This window comes from Pseudonaja textilis, chromosome 2, assembly GCF_049901715.1.
Source record: "Pseudonaja textilis isolate UNSWEBS1 chromosome 2, rPseTex1.2, whole genome shotgun sequence".
Lineage (NCBI taxonomy): Eukaryota > Metazoa > Chordata > Lepidosauria > Squamata > Elapidae > Pseudonaja > Pseudonaja textilis.
Window position 1 is genome coordinate 134834708 of NC_141991.1, and position 24193 is coordinate 134858900.

Sequence of the window (24193 nt, forward strand, 5' to 3'; positions counted from 1 at the left end):
AACCGATTGCAAGGATTTGGCGTGGGTCACTGAACCGGTAGTAACTTCTGGCTGGCCACCCCCCCGACCTGGTCACCCTCCTCTCCCCATCAGTTCTTATCATGCATGCCCAACATTGCTGACTGCGTTCTTCCCTACCGATTCACTCCTTAAAGTATTTCTTTTTTTCCCCTCCCAAAAATCAGCTGTTCCTATGATCAGCTGTGCCAGGATTCCCCTCACTGTCTTACTGCTTCACCCAGGAGGCTTCCCTGAGGCCCAGGAAGGCAAAAAATGGAGGGGGGCACAGCTCCCCCCTGCCTCTCCTCCATTTTTTGCCTTCCTGGGCCCCAGGGAAGCTTCCTGAGAGCAAAAACACCCCTCCAGGAGGCTTCCCTGAGGCCCAGAAGGCCCTAAAACGGAGCGCAGGGGGGGATGCTGTGTGCCCCCCATGCTTAGTTTATTTCCTTCCTGAGCCCCAGGGAAGCCTTCTGGGAGCAAAAATGCCCCCCCCCCCCAGGAGGCTTGCCTGAGGCCCAGAAGGCCCAAAAACCAGGGGGGGGGGAGGAGTGCTGCAAAAAAAAAAAAAAGCCAAGCCCACCTAGCCATGCCCACAGAACCGGTAGTAAAAAAGTTTGAATCCCACCACTGATAGGAAGTGGAGTTCCACACTCAGAAGAAAATGCTGGCTGGAACCCAAAACAATTTTATGGATGGAGAGAAGACATATTATAGCATTCTGTTGTCATCCCACTTGTTCGCTTTAATAGTAACATTGGTGGGAATGCCAGACACTTCAGAAGAAAACAGGAGATCTGATGGTAAATTGCTGGTTCTTATCAATGGGAGGAAACTCAGACATACTAAAAGTTGTCAGTAAAAAGGAAAAAGGTCATTTAAAATTTATTTAACCTAGCTGGAGAAGATCTGTAAGTTTCCACACATACCACCCAGTAAAATATAAGGTCGCCAGAAACAGGGGGAGACTGTGTATTTGTTTTCTACAACCCATGGCTTCTCTCCTCTCCTCTCTGTAGCTTACAAAATTTGTTTAGTAACTAAAAATAATAATAAAACAGATTTGGAGCTGATAACACAAGCATTTAAAGTTAGCCATTCCAAAGGCCCAACACTGGTGCAGGTAATCCTTGACTTATAACCACAATTGAGCTTAAATTTTTTGTCACTAAGTGAAACATTTGTTAAGTGATTTTTGGCCCATTTTAGGACCTTTCTTGCCAAAGTTGTTAAGCGAATCACTGCAATTCTTAAGTTAGTAACATGGTTATTAAGTGAATCCATCTTCCCCATTGACTTTGCTTGTCAAAAGGTCATAAGAGGGTTTCACATGACTCTTTTTTGGGACACAGCAGCTGCCATAAATATGAGTCAGTTGCCAAGTGGCTGAATTTTGTTACGTGATCATGGGAATGCTGCAATGGTCATAAGTGTGAAAAACAGTCATTAGTTATTTTTTTCCAGTCACTAAATGAATTGTTGTAAATTGAGGACTACCTGTAGTTTACTGCATATCACCCTTTCCTTCGAAGATGGGGGCTTTCCTTCCATTTCCTTTCATGCTCTGTCCCTCACATAGTACATCTTGTCCAAGTGAGAGGAAGTGGTTGTGATAACAGCTTCAATGTATGTGAGTGAGAAGTTAGTGAGTCACTAAGTTCTGCTGATAATGACCACAGGGGTTTCCCCAAGTGAGGAGTTTTTATTCGAGACCAAGGCAGAACGGTTGAATTTGCGTAATATACTGTACCAACTCATGTTGAACAGTCAAGTTTTACTTCATAAAGTCAGTTGTACATCGAACCCTAAATTAAACCATGATGAGGAACATGGGTATGTTTCTGCACTTCCCAAACTGTAATCTAGGATGCTATGTGAACTTGAATAATGTCTCATATCTATTTGCTGATTGAATAGGATCTTCTTTTTGCCATTTTTCCTTCTGCCAACAAGGTCTTAAGCAATGCCTTTGTTCCACTGATGCTTTTCTAGCTCTCATAAAACTTTTAATAGTAGCATCAGAAAGTGTGAAGCATTTTCAGATATGTCAAATGCCTATAAAATATCATTCACAATAGCAAGCAATGGCAGAATGGTTAAAGCTTGTGGGATTTGTTACTTAAATATATTGGCGGCATTTGGCTAGGAAAAGAGTGGGCCTAAAATATGTTGGATAACTCAAGGGCATCAAAAGCAGGTGCGAGAGATAATGCAGAGATAATGCAAGGGGTAAAAGAGATCTCTTACAGCAGTCTGTCATGGAGTAGAAATAAATATTGTTTGATTGCTCTATTGAGGAATTTGATTTGAAGACAATTTGATTGAATCTCTGACCTAAACAAACTATCTATACAGCATCAGAAAGCTGATCTGAACCACTGAATTGATTGAATCACTAAATTCAGAAGTAGGAATTGGATTGACCTACTTTGATAATTCAAATTGGACCTGATTTTCCAAATTGAAATGAGATGGTTTAAATTAGAGGTTGCAGAATTTCCACAAGTCAGGAACATAGCCAGGAACAACAGATGAACAACAAATCACTATTATCTGTTGATAGGAGATAGCAGACATGAAAATGTCAAGATCGTATATGGAAAGTTCGAATTAATCAGGATTTGATTCCCTCGCAAGGAATCGATGGTAGACAACCTAACTACCTAGCAAAATCTATCTTTGGGAAATAATAGGGCACAAAGGTGACTGTCAATGTGAAAAGAGATAAAAGATGTTCTTTGTTTTTAAAAAGAACTTATTGAAAAATTAAGAGGGAAAAATTAAGAAGTGATGTGCCACCTGGCTCTGACCAGATTTCTATCATGCACATGGAAGAAAGAAGCAATGAAAAGGAGGCAAAATGTTTGGAAAGGATCAAAGACACACAAGCTTCTTCAAATGGCACAAGTTAACCAACCTGGGCCGATGATTAAAACTAGAGCCAGATCTGGTTAATATGTGGATGAGAAACTACTCAGGAATCTAAAAGCTGTAAGCTACCTTGGGAAATAATAATAATAATAGCAGAAGAGAAGAGAAAGAACTGGAGAAAATAACAAAATACAAAGTCTTTGAAACAGAAATAGAATGACTGTGGCAAACAAAAGCAAAAGGAGTACCAATAGTAATAGGTACCTTGGGTGCAACTCCAAAACAACTGGAACATTCCTTGAACACCATCAGCATTGACAAATTCACCATGTCAATGGCAAAGGGTAGATTTACTTGGAAGAGCTTATATCCTGTGACAATATTTCTAACACCATCAAACATCAAAAGCTGCCTATTCCAGATCCTTAGAAAGGACTTGATAGAATAGTTGGACAAAAATGCAAAATGCAGTCTGAATATGTGGCTGACTCTGTGATGAACCATAACAATATAAACATAAAAATCTGGGAGGAAGGCAGGGCAAACCACTTCCATATTGTGACCAAGACATATGCATGGACATGAACATGTATTCACAGGGAGATAATTTGGAGGAGTTTTTACCATTTTTTTTTCCTTACATTTATATTCTGAAACAATCGATTGGACTTTATACAGTTTAGTTTATACACAGCTGAACTCGGGGAATGTGTGGAAATATTGTATGCCTTAGTGTGTTCTGCCTAATAAGATTTACTGTAATTAACCAAGCCATGGTTATCTGCATGTGTACATTAAGAATTATCAGAACAATAAAGAAAATAGTACTATATCAGCAATTATTGTTAACCCTCCCCAAATTCCTCTTTGCTTTAACATGACTGCCAGATGGCTGTGAAACTTTCATTGACTTGAGACAGACTGTACCTCAGAGGTGAAGAACCTATAGTTCTTTGGATGACACTAGACATCACAGTCTTTGTTATCACCCTACAAAATCTAGACTCTACTGTAAGGGATTGCATTGTTGCCAACCCTAGATGGATTAAAGACCCTTGTAGTTGCAGTTCATTAAAAAAAAAAACACGGAGCTTCCTCTTCCCCAAATCCCCCTTTCTCAGCTCTTTCACTGTTCCTGGTACTTTGCTGCCTTCCTTCCTTCCTTCCTTCCTTCCTCCCTCTCTCTCCCTCCCTCCCTTCCTTCCCTCCCTCCCTCCTTCCCTCTCTTTCTCTCTTTCTTTCCTTTGCTTGATTCCTGGCAACAGACAAGACAAGTCTATGCCATTTTCTGGCCATGGTTTTTGGAAAGTGATTTGCCCCTGCCTTCTTCTTAGGGGTGAGGAGAGGGACTGGCCCAAGGTTCACTAGCCAGCTTTTATGACTAAGGCAAGATTAGAACTTATGGTGTCCCCATTTCTAGCCTGATGTATTGTGTAGTGGGCTTTAGTAGGCAAGAAGCAGGCCAGCATAGATAAAACAGCATTTATTGGCTCAAACCTGGAATTACGGAAGAGAAGGCAACTGGCTGTAATTTATATTCTGGGCCCACAGGGCCTTAACCAATCATAATACTTGAAAAGCCTGCCCAAACATGAATCTTCTAAATTTCCCTCCAAAAGAGTTGGAGTTAACAGTTAGGGTTATCTAAAGGTTAGTTTTACTTTATCAGGGGTTAACACAACTTTATATATTCAATATATAACATGATGCATTAACCCACTACACCAAACTGGCAAGCCAAGATGGTGATCACAACCCAGGGGTGGGATTCAAAAATTCCAGCAACCGGTTCGCTGCCCAGTTGCTGGGTAGGCATGGCCATGGTGTGTGTGGCCTACCAGAACTTCCAGGAGGGCCGTTTTTTGCCCTCTCAAGGGTTCAGAGGCTTCGGGGGGGTGGGAGGCCACCCCAGGTCGAGGCCCACGGGCCACAGGCTGTTTCCGCACTTCGGGGGGTGCTCCAGGCACCAGAGGCCTCCCCAGGGCCCCTGGGAGAGTGAAAATGGCCTCTTCTGGGCTCTTGGAGGCCCTCTGGAAGCCGGAAACAGGCCCATTTTCAGACTTCCAGAAGGCCCGTTTTCCCCCTCTCAGAGTCTTCGCCCGGACCCTGCACTTACCTGCATTGCGTGAAGACTCCTGGGAGCAGCGGGGTAGGATGGGCAGTGCCAGCCGGTTGGTTATACCGGTTTGGCGAACCAGATGAAAACTTAACACCCAGTATGCCCGAACTGGTCCAAACTGATAGAATCCCACCCCTGCCACAACCTTGTCATCAAAGTCCCAGCTTTTTTTTTAAAGGTACATTATAGTTGCCACAGTTATGGCCACCATGTTGGACTCTCCCCCTTGCAGATACCCCTTAGTATTACTGAAGTAAAGATTCTTCCAGCTTACAATAAATAGACACACTTTGGACAATATGAGGAAGTAATATGGAGAGAACTGTTGCATCCTCAAATATTTCTGACTTATTTGAAAAAGTTTAGATGAGGCCTCTTCCTCAGGAAATCATATGAAAGAGCAGCTAGTGACTAAGAACAGAATCTCACAAGGGCCACTAAAGCAGTTAGCCTGATTATGAAAAACCAAGTAAAACTTACTATTTTAGGCAACAGTTATGAGAAAAGGAGTAGATTTAGGCTGCAATCCTACATCCTAGTTTTTGCTATGTTAATAGAAGCAATGGGTGACTTCTTAGTACAGGTAGTCCTCGAATTGCAACCATTTATTTAAGGACCATTCGAAGTTACGACAGCAGTGAAAAAAGTGTCTTATGCCTGTTTTTCAGACTTATGACTGTTGAATCATCCCCATGTCACATGATCAAAATTCAGATGCTTGACAACTGGCTGTGGTTTAGGATGGTTGCTGTGTCCTTGGGTCATTTGATCACCTTTTTCGACTTTCTGACAAGCAAACTCAATGAGGAAGGCAAATTCAGTTAACAACTATGTTACTAACTTAACAACTATGGTGATTCACTTAACAATTATGGCAAGAAAGGCTGTAAAATGGGGCAAAACTAACTTAACCATCTCACTAAGCAACAGAAATTTTGGACTCAATCGGGGTCATAATTTAAGAATTACCTGTGCAGTAACCCTATTATTTTTTTTGGGGGGGGGACCCCAAAAGAGGGAAATCTTAAAGGAAGCTTATATAGATTAAAAAAAAGATGCTTATGTTTATAATTTTGCTTTACAAAGAAAAATTAAAGAGCAAAAGCAAGAAAAACTACAAAAGCACATATTCTATTTTACCAAACAGGACATGTAAATGTATTTTTAAATTATCATTCAGTTTCCATATTTTTCATATAAATTTGAAGGACTGTGCATTAAGTGGTACTATTTGTATGGTAAATGTTAAATGACCATATGAAGAATAAAAGTGAGCTTTTGAAAAATAAATAAATCTAAAGGATTGTTTTTCAGAAATAAAGTACTGCTCTTTATGATAAAAGATGTATGTTGCTGTAATCATGAATCCAACACAGCTTGGAGGTTACATCCTGGGGAGCTATTACATTTGTATGACTCATCTTTGAATAGTCTTGTATACATTTAGGATTATAGTATAAATGCTATGATATCAGTATTCATAAGAAAGAATCCAAAAGTTTAGCCATCACTGATATGTCTTGAACACAGTCCTTTATATCTTGTGGGTTGCCTGCCTGTAGCATTGAAACAGGTTTGAAGTCTTTTATAGCGCAGCTGTGAAAGAAAATATTGCATTTACCTATCGGAAGACAAATTGGAAAGGGAAAGAGAAATGACGTATATCATACATCAGCTGAGAAGAAAAATAAGAATCTGATAAAACCAAAAGGCTTAAGTGGTGCAAATGCAGAGGTGGGATTCAGCAGGTTCTGAGCAGTTCTGGAGAACCAGTAGTGGAAATTTTGAGTAGTTTGAAAAATCGACAAATACCACCTCTGACTGGAGATTTTACAGTGTCCTTCCCCTGCCACGCCCACCAAGCCACGCCCACAGAACCAGTAATAAAAAAATATGAATCCCACCACAAAAGGCTGTACATATGGGTGCTGCAAAAACCTTCCAAGGTTAATTCCTGTCTGCTGCTTGAGAGTATTTGTTTGCCCAGTAAATTTAACACTTAAATAACTTTAACTTTTTCCCTGACTCATCTTTGATTTCTAGGCCCATTTTTCCTTTTCCTTCCTTTCTCAATGCTGCTAATGCTTTTTCTTATGTTCTTTTCATCTTTTTCCTCCCCCCCCTTCCTTTGCTTGCTTTTTAAGGGAAAGTATGTACATGTAGGACCTGAGATAATGGTTTATTTATAAGCGGGAACAGTTGCTATATTCACATGGGGATCAATTTATTTTGCAAATGGCATAGCTTATTTCATAGGCAATTAATTTTTATCAGTAACTATTAAAATTAATTAATAGTCTCCTTTCAGCATCCGATTTACTGTCTACCCCTCCCCCTTTTTTTGGCAATGTAGCTACTGCAAAATTCCATGACACCTGCAACAAGTTTTGTTGAGGAAGGGGAATTTCCAAGATAGGTTTTAGCAGGCATTGATAGTCATTGGCTGCCAAGCTAGACACCAGGAGGCTGGTTGTGGAATTCTGGGTGTTGAAGTTCACACATCTTCAAATTGCCAATGTGATGACCCGAGGCATGACACAAAAATAACACAGTCAAAAAAGTAGAATAAATTCCCTTTAATGCCTCCAACTTGGGCCCCAATGTCCAATTATCCTTGGCTTGATATCAAACTCTTCCAAAAACAGTCTACAAAGAGAGTAAACACAGTCCAAACCAACAGTAAAGATAATTAGACATTAAAAAAAAAACCAACACAAACCACACTGAAGTAATTAACATGGCAGGTCAGGATGATAAATTGCAGACTTCCACAAGATAACCAGCAACCACAGTTGGGAAGACGCCAAAACCCAGATAAGCCTCAAGCTTTGCTTACAGCAAAGAGCTATTTAAAATGCCCCATTTATATCCTGTTCTCCCAGCTGCAACTAATGAAAGGGATCAGGGCCTTTTCCTCTCCCGTAAGACACGTTGCTCTCTTTTCCGTTCCTCCCTGTGTGCCCTAGGATGAAGAGGGGATGGCCCTGGGTCTTCCTCTGAATGTCCAGCAGGACTGTGCTCTTCCCCCGTTTCTTCCACAGCCACTGGAGCCACACTCCCACTCCCTGTCAGCTTCTCAATCTCCTCCTCAGAATCAGACTCCAACAAGGGCATGACAGCCAAGGTTGAGAAACACTGCTCTGTTGCCTGCATTAGCTTGCACGGTGGGCGATCAACTTATTTCTTTATAAGTTGTGTCTGTAGTAGACTAAAGGTAGTCCTTGACTTACCTTGACTGAGCACCAAATTTCCATTACTAAGCAAGACAGTTAGTAAGTGAGTTTGCCCCATTTTATCTTTTTTTTTACTACCGTTGTTAAGCAAATCACTGAATTTGTTAAGTGAATCTGACTTCCCCCATTGACTTTGCTTGTCCAAAGCCAGATGGGAATGGTGATCACATGACCCCAGGATAGCGTAACATAAATACATGCCAGTTGCCAAGCGCCCAAAATTTTGATCATGTGACAAGAGGGATGCTGCTGCAATGGTCATAAGCATGAAAACCGAACATAAATTACTTTTTTTTCAGTGTCATTGTAACTTCGAACAGTGACTAAACAAATAGTTGTAAGTCGAGTACTACCTGTATACTGAAAACTGAGACAAGTCCTTTTATAATTACTCCAGGGGCATATTTGCTCTAACATATTTAACATAATAGTCAATAGCAGAGGTGGTATTCAGCAGGTTCTGACCAGTTCTGTAGAACCGGTAGTGGAAATTCTGAGTAGCTTGGAGAACCGGCAAATACCCCCTCTGACTGGCCCCTCCCCCATCTATTCTCTGCCTCCCAAGTCCCAGCTGATCAGCTGGGTCTTCTTTTGTTGCCCTGCACAGGAGAACGGAGCTGGAAAGCAGGTTAGTGGGGTGGAGGGGAATGGGATTTTGCAGTATCCTTCCCCTGCCATGCCCACAAAGCCACGCCCACAGAACCGGTGGTAAAAAATTTTTGAATCCCACCACTGATCAATAGACATAAGTAACAGTAACAGAGTTGGAAGGGATCTTGGAGATCATCTAGTCCAACACTCTGTTCACACTTTATGCTATCAATGTCTTGTATGTTTATCAGATATACTTTCCAGGAAGAAGTGCCAAAGGACTCCTGAAAAGTTCAAAAACAAACTTGCATGAAACAAGAACTTCCGGGTTGATCTACCACATCCTTATTCCCTCTACTTCTTTGAGTAACATAATGCACCAATGGCTTGTTTACTTAACAGAGAGTCAATAGTTATTCTGAGTTTATGTATTTGCACATCAATCAACATTGCATGTAGAAATATTTACAGATACCAGTATTAGTCATAGCAAAGAGAGAGAAAGAATGTTATCAAGTTAACTACCTAGATTATTTTATTCTGCCTATGTAGCAATAGTTTGTTATGTATTGCTTTAATTCACACAGTAAACCTGACCTGAAATAAATATTGCAATGGTGGGAAAGCCATAAGTAGATTTCCTAGCCTTGCTTTTTTTTTCACCTCTGCAGCAGCCTCATAATAAAGAAATTAAACAGGGCAGAATTTTCCTGGCATAGAAATCAATGGCACAGAGATGACTTCCCTGCTTCATCTGTGTAATCTCAGCTGCTAAAGTCAGCAGGAGAGTGTGGGCCAATCTAGAAAAAAAATAAAGAAAGCAAAAATAAAAAGCATATTTGCACATGGTCTAATCCTATATAGAACAAACAGAACAGAAATGGCAATGTGGCACAGATTGCGAGTTTGGTTGAAGCCAAGCAGATCTGGCTTTGATTAATATCTTGATGGGAGACAGAAGGTGGCTTCAGGAATGTACTAATATATCAAAACAGGATCAACACATTTCTTTTTTAAAAAAACCCAGAAGAATCCTATTTTAGCAGTTGCAGCCTGGCGTGAAGAAAGTGAAGCTTCTCTCCAGACCAGGGACACAATGACTCAGTGGCTTAAGGAGTAGAGATGGTCTTTCTTCCAGTGGTTCAAACCCTAGCACCAAATAGTGGGGTGAGCTTCCGTCACTCACCTCATCTTCTGCCCACCTAGCAGTTCAAAAGCATGTTACATGCAAGTAGATAAATAGGCACCACTGGTGGGGAGAGCTAGCGTTTCCTGTGGATGGTTAGAATCCTGCTGACAAGGTGCAACGTCCATTTGCAAAGTGGCTTCAATGGAGGGACACTGCAGGAGATCCACAGAGGTAGCTCGTCCCCTGTGGCACACCTTGGAAATGCACAAGTGTGAACCCAACAGGAGTAGCAGTCTTAAGCAGTCAAACTACTACTCTGTATTAGTGTATTAGCATTGTACTCTCCTGGCTAGTGTGACTTTGCCATACGCTAAATAATAATAATAAAAAAATCCAGACCAGACAGAGGGAAGACAAAAAAGCTTCAACTGTAGATAGTGAAGACACAGTAACAGTAACAGAGTTGGAAGGGATCTTGGAGGCCATCTAGTCCAACCCCCTGCTCACACACGAGGCCAGATATAGCCCTCCATTGCATGGGAGTCCTGCTGGAAGAAACCTTGACCAAGTTGTAAGTGAGCCAACAAGCAGCTCAGATCTGGAGCCGCCCCCTAGCCATACTGACAGTCATTTGGCCCCCTTTCTGCATGCATAGACTTGTCCTTTTCCTCAAAGGCCATTCCAGCTGTCTCACTAATCTCAGCTCTTGAGCAATAGGACAGGCAAAGCACTTCCACAGGAAGCCATGGTGAAAGTGGGTGGGGTCCAAATCCATTCCACCCCAGGCAATTTAAAAACTATCAATTATTTTGCTGGAGGCCTAGAACAAACAAAAGAGAAAAACAATGACGTAAGCACGCACACAAGACCTTCCAACTGTCTGTTTTGCAGTTGGACTCTCAATGGCTGTAGTAGATCATTCAGGGTTTCCAAAGGAGAAACAGATATCATCCTTCATCAGATCATTGCGCAGAACCCTTGCTTCGTGTGGGGCCACTAAAAAGTGGCCAGATGCAAAGAAAACCGGGAGGTGGGTGGAGACGGCAAATATTTCATAACTGGATAGCAGATGGAATTCCAGCAGGTTCTGCTTTTTCCCCCTTTATGCACCCTTCTTTGCTTGAGTGCACATTGTGTCCATTTCAAAAAGGATGTTTCAGCAGAACTATAGAAGTTTCAAAATAACCCACAAACCAACCTCTATCCCTCAGTGGGCAGAGGCATCTTCCCCATTTGGGACAGGTTGGTTGACAAGGTAAAATAATCAAATCAACTAGAAAAAGAGGCACGTGTCTTATATTTTGGTGACTCTCTGGAGAAAAGGTCTCCAACTCTTTTTTGACTGGGCAAACTTTGTAGTGAAACGTTTTGAGCCCGCACTCTGAATACATGTTTAATTCTTTATTTATACATTATATACATACATTGCTGTACTAATAGATGAGGTACATTGTAAAACATTCTGTCTCATACTTTGTATATTAATTAGCATATCTTTCTTTAGATTAAAAAATAAATAAAAAATCTTTCATATTTTGGTAGATGTTGCTACTCTAAGTAGACTTTTTGCCTTCTAATTTCTTTATCTAACAACAAGGGCACAAAAAAGGATATTTATGTCTACCCATTCTTTTACTTAAATATCCATTGGCTTAGTAAATTTTGATCTTTTCTCATATGAGCCGCACAACCAAAATTTTAGATAGATATTAGGCAACCCCATGACCCATTGGGTTATCTTTTGAGAGATCAAAAAGAGGAGGGGGTCAATTTATTTTCCAAAGCACCAGAAGGCAAGACAAGAAACAATGGATGGAAACTAGTCAAGGAGAGAAGCAACCTGGAATTAAGGAGAAACTTCCTAAGAGTGAGGACAATTAACCAGTGGGGCAGCTTGCCTTCAGAAATTCTGGGTGCTTCATCACTGAAGTTTTTAAGAAGAGATTGGACAGTCACTGGTTGAAATGGTATAAGGTCTCCTGCTTGAGCAGGGGCTGGACTAAAAGACCTCCATGGTCCCTTCCAGTTATATTTTGATTGATTGAGCATATATCATAAATGAACTTCAAAAATAGGTCAATATTTCTTTACTTAAAGAGATAACCAGAATGACCATAGAGGGGCAAAAAAGCAATGGGAGCAGGAGCAATTTCCAACTTCTTGCTGACTTCCCCACTGACTTTGCTTATGGGAAACTGACAGGGAATGTTGGAAATCATGATTATATGACTGTTGGGATGCTGCAGTGGCCTCAATTTTGCAAATAAAACTGGTCTGACCATGGTGGAAATTTCCATTTCATAGGAGTAATGGGAACCAGATATGTCTATGTTTAAGATAGCAGGTTTTAGGTACCTTGAGGGAAAAATCGCTTCAATATAATGCGCTGTTTGGACTAACTTGAGGGTACAAAAAGACAAACAGATAAATACAACAACAATTTTAGGAGTACATAGATATTACAAAGCATCTTTTATATGTTGTGATGCTTTAGCATACCACCTACATTCAAGGAATTATAATTTATACTCCATCATAAAAGAGATAATTATGATGAGAGCTAGGGGAAAATAGGGAGCGAAGGACTAGATTATTTATTAGGGATGGCAAATAAATGAATGGTCTCAAAGATTTGTGGGTTTGGATGAGAGATCCAAAGGGAGGGAAGAATCGTTCTCCAGTTGAACTTCATTTCTGATGACTGCATAAACCTATGCTATCTTCTTGGCAGCAATATGGAAGTAATTTGTCTTTTTTTTTTTTTAAGGATTTCTTTAGTTTCCAATTCTGGTTGGCAGTCTTGCGATTTTTGGGGTGGTTTTCTATCCAAGTAATAACTGGATCCATCCTTCATAGCTTTACTGATTATTGAAGGACAGCTAAATGGGAGAAAGCAAAAGGGGCTGAATAGCTTCATTTGAGGAATTGGAAGACCTTGGAGAGCTGAGGGCGGGAGATTTGGCTGAAATAACTGAAAGATCTAGATACAATATAAGACTGGAGATATATGGGCTAAGCCTTAACTATGGTTTAGAATAGAGAGAATATATTTCTTCTCTATTCTAAGCTATAAAACAGGGCGTCAAAACTCGTGGAGTCATGTCATCATGTGATGTATGATTACTTTTTCCCCCTTCGCTAAACCGGGGGTGGGGGTGGCCAGCAGACCTCGAGTTTGACACCCCTGCTATAAAATATGTTTTCAAGATAAGAGATCCAAGGTCTTTCCAGATAGGCCTGGAAAAACTTTTGCATGAAAACCTGACAGCAGCTTTTACTGTTACTAAGGGTCAAATACAAAACTTACCCAGGTATTGTGAAAACAAGGAGAAAGAGTTTTTACTTGATCTGGGAGCAGTCAGGATGTTGGAATTTGAGGAGGAGCTCAAGAAGTGAAGAGTTTTGGGCATTGGAACGCAAAACAGAAATAACACATAATAATATAAAAGTATGTACCATGTACACATGCAACTGGTGTACAGACAATCCATGCCTATCACAAAGAGAGAGCAAGTTGCCCCACCAGACAATCCTTTATGAAGGGCAACATTTGAAGTATTAATGGGAACCTGGCATGGTCAGTATATTTGCTCTTAGATGCAAACCCAAGGTGGAGTTTCCTAGTCTTCCACCACTCAGAGTGAAGCTCAGTCAGTCAATTATGTTTGATTTACAAATGTCCCCTGTTGGCTGCCACAGAAGATGGGTAAAATACAATAAGAAGAAGAACAGAAGTGAAAAATTCAGGATTTAGTCCTCAGTGAAAATGTAGATGCAATTTCGTGACAGTCAGGAGGGCAAATGAAGGTCAAAGAACTTAGCCATGAGGAGAAGGGGGTGTACAGCTCCCAACATGTTAGCGACACCAGTGGATTTTCTGGGTAAACTTGTAAATCACTCCTTTATAGGCCTCACGGAACTGCCGGTTCATGGCTGCATAAAGTAGAGGGTTAATACAGCTGTTCAGCCATGTCAGATTGGCAGCAATCACGTGCAGGATAGTGGGAGCCTTGTTTTTGGCATCAAAGATGTTGATGAGCAAAAAAGGGACATAGCAAAGAACAAAGAAAATAAAAACCACAAAGCACATGCGGGTCACTCGCTGGAATTCGGAGTTGCTATCCTTGGGTTTGCAGAGGGTCGCTTTCTTTGATGGGACCACAGGCTGAGATGCAGGAGGAGCCGTGCTGCTCTCCAAATGCGGGGGAATGCTCGTCTTGGATGTGGGCTCAGAGGGGACACTCTCACAGGATTGCTGTGAAGCAGCTGCACTGTCCACCCCACTGTCCAGCTCGTGGTACTGTCCTGGTATAGTTGAGTTGGTTCCAGCTACATGAGCTCCCTTCAAGCTGGCCTTCTTCAGCTTGTATTGATCCAAGGCCTGGGCAGCACTCTTGACTTTGCGATGGATGAGGAAATAAAAGATGCCAACACAGCTCAGTCCCACCACAAAGTAGAAGCCCATGAGAATGGTGGTGTAGGGCTTCCCACGGATGCGATGGAAGCTGCAGGTACAGACTTTGGGGACCAAGACATAAACATGCCACAGGGGGGCAAAACTGACAATTCCAACCACCCAGCTCCCCAGGGAAATTAGTATCACTCCCAGACGGGTGAAGATACGGTCAAAGAGAGCCGTATTGGCAATGAGGAGGTAGCGGCTCACTGCTATGAGACAGAGAGTCAAGATGGAGACCGAGTTGGAGACAAACAGCAGCATCCCAAAGACACGGCAGAAATCAGCGCCCGCCCTCCAGTAGAGATTCAGGTAGGAGTCCACGGAAAAGGGCTGCAAAAAGGTGCAATACAGGATGTCGGCCAAAGTCAAGTTGACAATGAGAACGTTGAAGCGTGTTTGCAGTTTGGTGTCAGCAGCATATGCTAACAGAGTTAATACATTGCCCACTGTGCCAACTATTGTGACCACAATGCCCCAGCTCACTGACAGGTAGCGGTAACCAACAAGGGATGGGTCATAGCAGGAGAAGTTGCTAGCAGGATTTTCCATCTTGGCAGGAAGTGGTCCCAACTAGGCCACCCTCTGGGGGAAAGCTTGGAAAAAACCACAGCAGTATTGGTTCTAGAAGAAAGGCGAGATGGACAGAATTAACCCAAAGTAAGTTCTGATTAACAGAGATTTCAGTGCAGGCATAAGGATTGTCATTCAATATATAATATACATCATGTATAAAATTAAATATGTAATCAATTCATAAGATTGTTTGGTAGAGGCCATCATTAAAGCCAATAGCATAAATACTATTTGCAAAGGGTAAATGCATTGGAAGATAGAATTCTACAGATGGGTCTTAGCCTTGGTATCTGAGAACCAAACGTTCATTCATAAACAATATATCTCTGATGATCATATGTGGGTTACTCTGTTTTTCCAGAGTTTTTCCAGATCCAGTTTACTATCTCTGAGCCACTATCAACCAAATGGCTTATTTATCCAGGGAAGCTTTCATAAAAGTAACACAACTTATTTTTTAGAAGAAAATCATCCATTAGACAGGGTCTAATTGGGCCTAAGTCTATTCCAGAATTGGTATTCAGCAGGTTCTGACCAGTTCTGGAGAACTGGTAGTGGAAATTTTGAGCAGTTCAGAGAACCGGAGAATCTCTGACTAGAGATTTTACAGTATCCTTCCCCTGCCATGCCAGCAAGCCACACCCACTGAACTGGTGGTAAAAAAAAGTTGAATCCCACCACTGGTCCATTCAGTTTAAATATATACTATATTGTGAAATTATTGTTATATCATGAAATACTGGGGAACATTTCATAATAGTATCACTTCTAAACACTCTAACAATATTGGTCCCAAACAATCTTATCTTCTGGGCTTTCTCCCGATAGATTATTGACACCAAATCATTTCAGAGGCAGGGTTTTGCTATGCTCCTAGAGAGAAAAGTTTCCTGTGTCCTTTGGAAATTCCAATATGATGATCAAAAGAAGATTGGAAAACGTTGGAGATCAACAAGCAACAAATATTCTGCTAGCCTTCCACAATTACCATGATTAAACCTACTACAGTACTTCTTTTATTTTATGCACATGCACACACGTACTTGCAACATAATTCCTTTCAGGGAACAGAGATAAAAGTTTCTTCTTCTTTCTTATTGGGCCTAATTGGGATATTGGCAAGGAAACTCTTTTCAAATTGTTTCCTTTTTTATATCATTTTATTAATTGTTGACTTCTCCCAAAGATAAGATGTAAAGAATAATTAAGTGCACCACCCAAACTCTCAAGCGCTCTAGAGTATCACCCTGGCATCTAAAACATTACTAATTTTCATTTAAGAAGGAAAAGCTTTTTAATGCAATCTTCTCCAATCTTCATCAATTGTGATAACACTTGAAGAAATAGTATGTTGGAGATATAGAAGACTGTCTTAAGATCCTGAATAGTCTTCCTATACAATTTTATTAAGTTCATTGCCAACAAAATCTCAACCCTTTTGACAAACTGGATCCTTTTATACTATAGAACTCTGGTGGCAAAATGTTCATTTAAGACTTTCCTCCCCTTCTCTTTTCGATTTCCTTCTTTCCTTTCCTGTCATACTTTCTTATCACTTTTTGTCACTTGTGGATTTTTCTCCTTTTTTCTTTGTCCATGAAATTCATTGTCCCAGGAAAGGGAGTGTTTGAGAAAAACCTGAACTATCCAGTGAATGAATAATTATTAGTTTTACTTTCTTGATTGAAGAGCATTCATCTACCTGGCCACTTCTTATTGTGGCACAGCCTGGATACTGTTCCATGAAAATTGTTTTCCCTCTCCCCTGAAATTGGAAGGGAGAAAGATACTGCACCATCTTCTCTTCAGTAGTTCAAAAATCCTTCTTTCAACCTATTTTCTATCAAGAGCTCTTTGGGAAAACAGATGGAAGCTATCCAGTCAACCCCACACTTTCAGCTGGTCTTCCATCAAGTTCAATGCTCTCCAGATTGCTGAATTATACAGTATGCCCTATGCATCCTGCCCCTTCTTTTCAATAGCCAGAACTTCCCTCCCTGGCCAAGTCTTAAGAGTGATAAAATCTATCACTATAGACTTTTTCTGAGTTCTTGTGTGTGACAAAGAAACCAATCTGTAATCCTGAAGGATCCTTGGGTACTTCTGTTATCTCCCCACCCCTTATGATAATCTATGGATTTGTGTCTTTTTGGTCAGTTGAGGCTTTTTTCCCCCTTTTTTCTTTGACCATTGAATTCAATGTCTCCAGCATATTTGAACAGGAAGTAAGTAGATGAATTGTCTTCTGCAAGTTTTAGCTTCACGTTTCTGCCTGAAGCAAAATCTTGAAAATTGTTGGCAAATCTATGTATACATTGTTGAGCAGATGCCAAACTTGACATGAGCAAAGAACTTCAGCTTGCGATGTACTTGCTGGAATTCCCTCTTTTACACAATATTTGGCGATGTAAAGAACCGTGTGCCCATTTCCCTTCAACAGGCTGTGAGGGTGGCACGTAATGAAGTCAGGAGTAAACAGAACCAAAAAAAACCTTTGGAGGCTGATACAGGCATGGCTGAATGGAAGCTGTTCACTATAGCATTTCTTTCTGCCCACTCACCCACTAAAATTACAGTTATGGTTATTCATGTTATTATTTTACTTGAACAATTTATTTTCTAATACAAAATGGTGTTTATCCCTAACAACATTAATTAATGATCACAGGAAGCCATGATTAAGATTTATAATTATGGGATTTAAAATTTGCCTCAATCTCCAACCAGTTTCACCCTGTTGCTGGGTCTTAAGAACATATTGATCCCCCCCAATCAACAATTAGTAAGTTTCACAGCAAGAAAATAAGTGTGATATGACAGCTTGAAGCTATCATGATATATTTAAGAGCTGAGACTGATGCATGCAATGTCTTCTCACAGACCTTCAGAATTCTACCCATACAGGAGGCATAGAAAGCAGCAAATAAATTCACCAAACAAGAAGCACACCGATAATTTCTCATTTTAGTTTTCTCTTGAATTTAACTTTCCTTATATGAAGTAAACAAAAATGACTTACTGGGAACACAAGAACCAGAAGACTCCAAGAGTTGAATGTTCAATGTCTGCTGTTCCCACAATCTCCACCTTTTTATTTTTTGACACCCATATTTATAAAGGTTCCTCCCAGGCTTGAATTAGGAAAGAAAAGTCCCCGGTTTCCAAACTCCCTGAAGTAACTTCCTCTTGTGACACCCTTGAACGCCTATTCGCTAGACTGATATGTTCTTAGAGAACTTGCCCAGCACAGATCCTGGCCTTTAAGAATGCCTGCAAACTCGCCCTCTGCAATTAGCATGAGTTTTAAAGGAGCCTCAATAAAGATTAAACATTAAACCTAACTTACATGGGATGAAAAGGAGAGAGGCAAGGAAAAAAAATAGTGCCGATTCAGCCCAACCAATTTTGCTCATGAGATCATTAAAAAAAAAAAAACCTTGTTGACTTAGGTTGGATGTTACACTTTCTGAGCAGAAAGCATACAAAAACTGAAAGGAAGGTACACTCATTGTCATTAAAGGTTTGCTATCTCAAATGTGCTCCTTTGTAATTCAGAGTTCAACTTTCCATTCCCCAAACTCAAGGGTATATGTGTAGCTACTGCATGTTAAAATCCTTTGTGTAGTGACCTACAGCTTTTTTAAGGTCATCAGCATTTTATATAATAGACGCAGCTTTGTTCAAAGGATTTGGCATTCGTGTGTGTGTGTGTGTGTGTGTGTGTGTGTGTGTGCCCCTTCAAATCAGTGTTGACATCTGATGAAAAAAAATCCCTGCAGTTTTCTTGGCAAGATTTTGGGAAGTAGTTTGCCCTTGCCTCCTTCCTAAGGTTGAGCCAGAGAGACTGGCTCAAGATCATCCAGCTGGCTTCATGTTTAAGATGAGACTAAAACTCACAGTCTCCCCATTTCTAATTTCATGCCCTGAACCACAAGACCAACTGGGCTTTTAGAATATGATAAGTATACCACATGATTCTTAGAGTAAGATAAATAACAAGGGAGTATATGGAAATAATTCCATCCTTCCTTGGTGGTGGCGCAACTGCTCACCTACGGAGAACAAAAAATAAAGGCAAGGGTTGGCCATTGTAGGAAGGAAGAGGATGCTCTAGTCTATACAGTGTATTGCTCTGTTCTAGTTGGACTTTTTTTTTTTTTTTTTGCATTCTGGTATACTGTGCAAAAGTTTCTCCTTCCTTCTCAAAACATTTTGCGAACAAAACATTGGCACTTGTCATAAGAGAAGCCATTTTGTAGGCAGCTAGACTAATCAGAGAAGACAAAAGTACATTTCCAAAGGTCTGATTTACTAGCGAATGATGGACAATTGAAACAAGATGCCCTGTTTCCAGGAGATTGTGCATCCAAAGACTACCAGGTATGTCTTAGAAACATTAGAATTACAGGGCTGGAAGGGACCTCAAAGGTCTTCTAGTCCAAACCCCTACTCAAAGTAGAGTCCAGAGGTGGTTATTCAGCAGGTTCTGACCAGTTCTGGAGAACCAGTAGCGGAAATTTTGAGTAGTTCAGAGAACCGGCAAATACCATCTCTGACTGGCCCCGCCCCCAATCTATTCTCTGCCTCCCAAGTCCCAGATGATTGGCTGGGTCTTCTTTGGCTGCCCTGCACAGGAGAACGGAGCTGGAAAGCAGGTTAGTGGGGTGGGGAGGGAATGGGGATTTTGCAGTATCCTTCCTCTGCCATGCCTGCCAAGCCAAGCCACGCCCACCAAGCCATGCCACGCCCCAGAACCGGTAGTAAAAAATATTGAATCCCACCACTAGTAGAGTCTTATACCATCCCAGTCAAATGGAACACAAAGATTGACTTTTCTTTCTGTACGTGCCAATACCTGCGACTCTGTGGTTTTCTAGGCAAACCTAGTTATGTGAGATGCTGTTTCGATAGTATTTGTTTCTCTTTTCTTTAAATATGCACCTATTTCTTAAAGATCACAGGCCAAGTTTGCAGGCAATGATTGCAAGCTCTTGCAACATGGACTGGAAAACTGTGCCCTGTTCTGAAGCTGCTGGATCACATTTTCTGCTCTTGGCTATGCTATGTACAGGGATTTGATCCTAGCAACATGTGAAGAGCAACACGCTTTCCCTACCTTTGCCTGCAGTCTGATAAAGCTTCAGAAATATGTAGGAAAAAATGGAGCTGCTTAGCAACCTTCCAAACTAAGATCCAAACTGAAAATGTTGTCTCATCTGATTAAAAACAGAGCTGGCACTATCCCATGGCCTGTGGTTTTGGGGTAAGATAAGGCCTTTTGGCTGGTGTTTTGTTTATCTTGCACATCTTGGAATGCTTACATGATTCTTTCTTTCTTTCTTTCTTTCTTTCTTTCTTTCTTTCTTTCTTTCTTTCTTTCTTTCTTTCTTTCTTTCTTTCTTTCTTTCTTTCTTTCTTGTGCACACAAAAACTGTGGCAGCTGACAGATGAGAAAGGATGTGTTAAAAGCTTAAAGGGATAATATTGACTTAGGAGACAGCAGTTTAAAGAAGAAAGTGAAATCTTGGCCTGGCTATTAACATTTGCCTCTCCCAGGCCTTATACAGGGCTTCAAGGCTGGCCCAGAAACATATTATATAATACATAGATCTTAGGAAGAAAATTTCCTTCCTTCCCAAGTAGTTTTATTTCCAAGCTGGGAGGAAATCAAATGCTAGATTATTGGCAAAGAGATAAGAAAGATTTTATTTTGCCCAAGATTAACAGAGGATGTTGGATGGCAACTGCACCTTTGTCAACTATTTTATAAAAATTTTATATTTCATAGGTTTGAGCCAATCATTAAATATAAGGGCACAGTGAATCAACCAATCATATTTCTCTCCTCCTGTTCAGGTTCTCTCATGCTGCTCGATTGTGCAAAAGTAGCTGGGGCAGGTGGTTTTCTTCACAATGCTTAGAAAAGTATCAGTGGACAGTCTCAGAAGTAGCATCTATAGCTACTGTCAGAAGAATAATTCGAGGTTCCAACTCGAGCCGGGTTGCACAAGAATAAATAAAAATGAGGTGCAGACAGCTGTGCGGAAAGAAAAAGTATTTATTCCTAAAAGCAAACAGTTTGCCTTTAGGGGCAGCTACAGAGAAATGGGGTATAGCAGCAGGCTTTTATATGAGGAGCACATCCAGGGTGTGGAAGTGTCTACGTGCTGATTCTAGGGTGACACTTGAGGGGGGTGTGTGTGTGTGTGTGTGTTCTTGTGAACATGCAGTTTTGCTGAGAGAACAAATTTAGTTAACTCTATTGTGTTTGCAGACCTTATCCTTTGATATGTGGATTAGGTCTAGGTACCTTATTTGGGAGTTTGAGGAAGTTTGGGTAAAGGATTTTCCCATTTGCTATTGTTACTCAGTTAATTTAGTTTCAGCTTGACTTTCAATTATCTACTGGAGATGCTGATTCTCAGACCATTGTGGATTTTGTTAATGTTCTAAGGGAAGATAGGAACAGTATAAAGAATAAAATATATTTGCATACAAAACTTCTCACACTACCCACAATACATAAGCCATTGGTCTTTCTTGTATATGCTTCTTTAGTTTTGCTCATTTAACCTGAAATGACAAGACTAGTTCTTGCTTTATAAGATGGCATTTCTACTGCTTACTACAACCCTTAAGCTCATTACCAATCTTTTATGCCATTTGAAATATTATTGTGAGCAATAATACCAAGAAAATATTCCAATACAAGAGATGGACAAACCTAGAGAGATTTGGGAGATTCATGAGGAATTTAATCCTAATAAAGAGATTTAAGCTTAAACAAGCAGATTTCATTATTATAAGGCAAGGTTAGCAGAGACAGCATGGAATAGATAAGCAAATGTATGCTATGCTTTTATGGCTGAAAATTCAGGTGTAATGGAATTGCACAACAGGCGACAAAAGAGCTGGTATAGATAGTGGGACAAACCCTATAGTAGGTTGCTATGGGAATGCCACTATGATGGTATATCTGAACAAAGACAAACTTGTGGGTGAGTGTTGTTGTTGGTTAGCAGTTGCACACTAAAAATGTGTAAATAACCAAATGTAGATTATACAATGCAACTGCAATGTTTGAAATTTCATTGTTCAAGATCTTTTACTGTATCTGGGAATGTTATGTTACTTTATATACTCTTATATGTCTGATCATGATTGCAGACTTTTAATAAAGTTTGGAGAGTTTTAATCTATGTCCTGACACAGTAGAAGAATGGATCCAAACCTCACCACTCAGGTAGCAAAGAAGGGAGAAGGGATTTTTCTTAGGGTATTTCTCCAACAATTACCAGCCCTTCCTTTCCTTTCCTTTCCTTTCCTTTCCTTTCCTTTCCTTTCCTTTCCTTTCCTTTCCTTTCCTTTCCTTTCCTTTCCTTTCCCTCCATTCCTTTTTTATTTATTTGTTTATTTATTTGATTTATTTCTTTTTGTCAATTGCTTACAAGATAATAGGTATAAGTAAAAACATAGTTATGAATACATGGATACATATAAGAAAAATAAAAAATAAAAGAAACAATAGGACAGGGACGGTAAGCACATTGGTGCGCTTATGCACGTTTCTTTTTTTAAGCAACAAAATGGCCTGGATCGATAGAAATTTTCAGAAGCCTTTAAACCTGGTTTCAGTTTCTCTGCCTTTACGAGCCATTCTCCTTGTAGAAAATTAGTAGATAATGTTTTCTGACATGAAACCTGCCTGCTTGACTTCAATAATGCCTTAGCTCTAACCTGCAAAAACCAAAGCAGTTTAGTCATTTGTATCTGTTTGCTGCCATCTAGCAGTCTGTTTAATTTTGCAACTCAAATGTGGTAACCCTACGGTTCTGTAACTTAGTACATTATGAAGGACTCGGAAGCCAGGGCAGTAATACAACGTAACAATTGTTAAAAGTTTAATTCTGTTAAACTAATCCATTACAGGTTAGTGTGGTCAATCCTATTGACCACACTAACCTGTAATGGAGCATTAAGTATGAAACCAATACCTATGTTTATTAGACCTCAATTTAATTAAAGACATGAGTACTGTAATGTCACCAATTGATCATTACTTGTGGAGCAGCAGTGATCATTTTTCAGGGAATGATGGAGTTTCATCAGAATTTTGGCAGGGCTTCTAAGGCCTAGAAAATGTCTCCATCTTCTTCTAATATAACATCTTTTGTACCTTCCAACAATTTTTGAAATTTACAGACAATAGACAATTCTCTTGCAACTCTTGTCGCTTTCTTTTTGACAATATAGAAGTTCCTATCAATTCTAGTTTTCAAATGACTTCCCCCCCCCCTTTCATAATTTGCAATTTCAGTCTTTTATGTTTGCCCATCCTCTTGGAAATGATCTCCCTCATCCTCCATATAGATTCTAAAATGCTTCTGTGCCATTACAATTGAATAGAAACAAACCACATAGGCATAATTAATTTAGACATTCTGGGAACAATGATCAGTGAGTATCCGAGGGTCTATGAATTAAAATAAACCAAATTCTACACGTGCTAATGAGATGCTGAATATGATTTATCACAACAATTCTGCAAGGATTCCTGAGAATAGGCGATGAACCTGAGATTAAAAAGGGAAATTTGAAAGTTGTTTTTAAAAAGGATGCCAGGTTTTGAAGCATTTTCTGTAACTGTCCCATTAACAAAAACTTTCAATAGCCCTAAGTTTGGTTCCAGGCCACAACATGCTTAAATCGTTGTTGTTTTTTATTTTTTTACCCATGAAAGCTTTTCAAAGGCACACATCAAGCTTTATAGTTCTGGTTAGTTGTCAGTGCTGTAAGCAAGATTGTTGTGACATATTTGTCATGTGGCTTGAGGGGGGAAAGATCTCCTGTTTAAAATGTGTTGAAATTAATCTTCATAACCCATGCTGCATGGCCTCTAACAATTCTCAGCTTAACACCTGATTGAAGAACCCTGAAGGTGTCATCTTCCTAATCTTCCATTTGAGCAACTACATAAGCCTCTGATTTGTAGCACAATCCCAAATGTATTTACTCAGTAGTGAGGCCAAAGAGGGTTTAAATGGCATTTTATTCCTGGTAAATATGTTTAGAACTGCAGTCTAAAAAGACTACACAAATCACAATTGATCCTTTTATAATAACTCTTTCACTGTTGTGAATCATTTGCTAAAAACTGATTCATTTTACATAGCTGGATCTCAAGAGGAGTTGTTGGAAGCATGTTTTGGGGCAGTCAGCTG

General features: G+C 40.2%; 1 protein-coding gene across 1 annotated transcript; it reads right to left on the bottom strand.

Annotated features, from left to right (window-relative positions):
- Positions 1-11328: 11328 nt before the first annotated feature.
- GPR84 (G protein-coupled receptor 84) lies at positions 11329-18106 on the bottom strand. Its single transcript, XM_026714770.2, has 2 exons — positions 17992-18106; positions 11329-15020 (listed from the first exon to the last, which is right to left on the bottom strand). The coding sequence occupies exon 2, from the start codon at positions 14946-14948 to the stop codon at positions 13797-13799; it is 1152 nt and encodes a 383-aa protein (XP_026570555.1). The 5' UTR covers positions 14949-15020; positions 17992-18106; the 3' UTR covers positions 11329-13796.
- Positions 18107-24193: the final 6087 nt, after the last annotated feature.

Excerpts from the sequence above, each read along its gene's own strand:
- GPR84 (XM_026714770.2), bottom strand. The coding sequence starts at position 14,948 with ATGGAAAATCCTGCTAGCAACTTCTCCTGCTATGACCCATCCCTTGTT.